Source organism: Protomyctophum bolini, assembly GCF_963924005.1.
Source record: "Protomyctophum bolini genome assembly, chromosome: 6".
Lineage (NCBI taxonomy): Eukaryota > Metazoa > Chordata > Actinopteri > Myctophiformes > Myctophidae > Protomyctophum > Protomyctophum bolini.
The window spans coordinates 21,498,562-21,502,305 of record NC_137867.1 but is presented as its reverse complement, the minus strand read 5'-3'; the positions used below and the strand labels follow the sequence as shown (position 1 = coordinate 21,502,305).

Here is a 3,744-nt window from a genome sequence, read left to right as displayed (position 1 = left end):
ACATGTGGCCAGTAGCCCATGTAAGGGATACATGAAAAAAAAAATCTTCTCCCTGTGACGAGGCCCCCTCAGTGGTTGAGGCCCTAGGCGACCGCCTAGTTCGCCTATGCCTAGAACCGGCCCTGCAGCCAGGTGATGCTATTCAGCATTTTGGCAGGCAGCCCAGACTGTAGCCTTAGACGTAGAGAGGTGTTACCTAACCTGACGCAGGTGGCTTCCTTCATCTGCGTACAAACGGACCACAAGCAGTCAAGCACAAGACAGGAAAATTGCACGGGTCGAACACCGGTAGCCTATACCGAAGAAATTGAAGGAAATACTTCAATGCACTCATTGAAGCATATGATGCAATACCATTTAGCAGTGACGCAATAACAGCATTTTAAATGCGGCATTTATTTTCCTGTTCCCAAGAATTATAGTTTAGGGCCGGCTATTTCAAAATTTGGTAACTAATAATGATTTGGATAACGAAAATATTGCCTTTTGGTTTTTTTCCCGGATATTGTAGGCCATAATGTTATTAGACTAGTAGACAGTAGTAGTAGAACTTATTTTCCTGAGGAACTTCTGTTCTGCGCCGCGGTGAATGATATGAGCGCTTTGGAGCAGGACAGGCTGCGCGCACTCTTCCACGCATACGACGTGGAGAACTCGGGGCAGATCGAGAAGAAGGGCTTTCTGACCATCTGCTCGGATCTGCACGTCTCGCTGGGCGAGGCGGAGGACATATTCCACCGACTGGACGTGGACCGAGACGGCGCGGTCACCCTGCTGGAGTTTATCAGTGGTTTCAACGAGCGCTACGGCACGATGGACATGGAGACGGACTGCGGACTGTCCGCTGCGTGGGACGACTTCGAGCACCGGCTGGGGGACCAGGCCAGATTCATTCCAAGGTGACGAGTGAACTGAACATCATGACTAAACAGTAGCTGGAGTTATAATAATAATTATTATTATTATTATTAAAATATAATAAAACAGGTAGGTTTATTATTAGTGTATTATTAGGCTATATTGTCCTATAGTTTCATCAGTGATTATTGATACTCAGTTTCACCATGGGAAATTGGCATGCTAAGCAATAGTTTGGTGTAGGCCTACGTGTAGGCTACTATAAGTACTAGTAGTCTAGTAAAGTAAGTAAGTAGGCTATGGCTACTATGACATAATGGCCAGCATTGCATTAGCCTATACTCTGCACTGCCACTGTCTGCAGTGGTGCAGTACTAACTAGGCTTTTAAGTGAATGTTTGACAGCCTGTTGCATAGACTTGCAATTAAGGCTTAATGAACAACAAAGGCTTATTGAGTAGACCTACTCTAGTCTAGGTAAGATTTGCATATAGGAGCTTTTTCTTTAGCATAGCCTATACTATCTTTGGCTCACTGAATAATGGCCCATTGGCCTTCTCAACTGTTTTAGTTAAGGCACTTGAACACAGTAAAATCCTTTAATGTAGCCTAACTAGTTTAAATGGACCCAGAGAAAACCAACAGTGACATTTGAAGGAAATGATCTGCACACCCGGGCTGTAGTTATGGAATAATTATATACTTTTGATACCCAACCTCTTTCTGCCATGCTGAGGTATCTGGGGCACTGATTGTCAATCTTCTTCCTCTCAGTTTATACCAATCCATTATATTCCTCTAGTCACAGCAATCAGCTGACTGCTGAGAAAATGATGAAAGCACTTCCCTGTTTGGAAGTATTTTGTTCTTCAGTGAAAGTTGATATTGTGTGCATCTGTGTGTGTGTGTGTGTGTGTGTGTGTGTGTGTGTGTGTGTGTGTGTGTGTGTGTGTGTGTGTGTGTGTGTGTATGTATGTGTGTGTGTGTGTGTGTGTGTGTGTGTGTGTGTGTGTGTGTGTGTGTGTGTGTGTGTGTGTGTGTGTGTGTGTGTGTGTGTGTGTGTATAGCCTTGCGGTATTGACACTAAGGATTATCTACGTATGTAGGCTGAATGCCTGTGGCTATGTCAAACACTCTCCACCTGTGTGACATGCTTTTATCATGCGGCGCTGACACAGGAGAGTGAGTCATGTAGAACTACGTTACTGAGGTCCTGACTTGACTTGTATGAAAATATTTGTATCATTCCATCTGCCTCTAGCCAATGAGCCACTGTGATGACGACTTACTGAATGTCGTGTTTTTGGCTAACAATATTTGACCGTTAAGATAATCTGTTGTTTATTTTTAATCGATTGATATCTTTATTGTTCATGAAATAAATAAAAATCAAAGGTAACATACATCTGACCCACCATAATCAAAAGGATAACACAAAAACATTTACGCCAGCTGATGATCATTGGAATTGGAATTCTAAACACCCTACATGTAATTATTTGGGCAATAATACATAAACCCTACTACTATATTTAGTCAGCAGCTTGTTTCTTCCACTGCTAGAGAAGAATTAAAATAATAAAAAATTCTACATAGAATTATAGCTGTAGTAGCAGTTATATTAGCATTGTCCATTCAACTACGGAAATTTAAAAAAAGAGTCCTTTTGGTTTTACAGCTGGGTCTGTTAATGGAGAACTGGAAGACAAGTAAAGAAAACCATGTCAAGGAGAAGCAAAGATATACATAAATAAATACACATAGCATAAACCAGCAGGTAGCCTGCAGTATGTACATGAGGTTAGACATAAAGTTATTCAGTACGGTAGTAGGTCCACATAGCAGCAGGTATGTACATGAGACTACTAGACATTAAGATGCAAAAGCGTATCAACACATTGTCACCATTATGTGACTGTCTTCCAGCAGCGAACAGGTCGCTACTCTGTACCACAACATCAACCTGACGGAGCCCAGGCTGGTTCCTCATTTTGAGAGAGTGATCTCAAACTTCACCAGGGAGTTCAGACAGCATCATTCAGACATTGAGAACCTGGCCCTCGCTGTCAAGCGGTAGGACACACACGCACGCACGCATGACTTCATTGTCATACAGATAATTGCGATTAATGATATGACATTATTTTGCATTGACTATTGGAACATATCAATAGAAATAACATGAATGTGGAATTTAGGCTTTCAGCATGGACATGCACAAATAATAGCAGGAGATTACCGGTATGTAATATTTGTGACAGGCCTAGCAAAACACACACACACCATAGACTGTAAAAAATATGGACAAAGCGTTCCCCGGGTCTAACATGAACGTAAAATGAAGCCTGTCAGTCCTTGCAATGGAAGTCGCCATCTTTCTAGATCCGTTTTGGTCCAGCTGGCCATTGGCTGGCCCAGACAACGAGGCGGGACTTCCCCCCTTCTTCTCCATTGGTTTTTATTTTGACTCGAGTGGGAGGGGAATCCCTATCATAGACTGTAACGGTAGCCACGCCCCTCAGAACATACACGACTTTATGGTCATTTTTTTAATTAATGGGAACATAATTTTCCAAAAAGAATATTATGACATTAGAAATGAGACTTTAAACTAGTGACTGGAAGAAGAAAGTATTCATGACCATGTTTATTAAGGTAATACAGTCTAGGTGAAGTTGGGCCCAAATACATGGACTTCTATGGGGCTATGGGTTTTTCTGGGTCCAATGACAGCGCCACAACATGCCATTATATGAACTTTCATTTCCTTAGTGGCTTCACAAAATATCTGTCTGACTGCCCCCCTGACACACACACACACACACACACACACACACACACACACACACACACACACACACACACACACACAAAGTATGTGTCATT

The 3,744-nt window shown here is 42.3% G+C and overlaps 1 protein-coding gene across 1 annotated transcript in view; it reads left to right on the top strand.

Annotated features, from left to right (window-relative positions):
- Window positions 1–594: 594 nt before the first annotated feature.
- Window positions 595–3,744, top strand: part of rasef (RAS and EF-hand domain containing) — a gene marked incomplete at its 5' end in the record, with an annotated part of 16,967 nt that continues 13,817 nt past the window's right edge. The window contains 2 exons of the mRNA XM_080765371.1: window positions 595–899; window positions 2,785–2,931. Of these exons, the coding sequence (XP_080621497.1) occupies window positions 595–899; window positions 2,785–2,931 (452 nt within the window). The remainder of the gene's footprint in view (window positions 900–2,784; window positions 2,932–3,744) is intronic.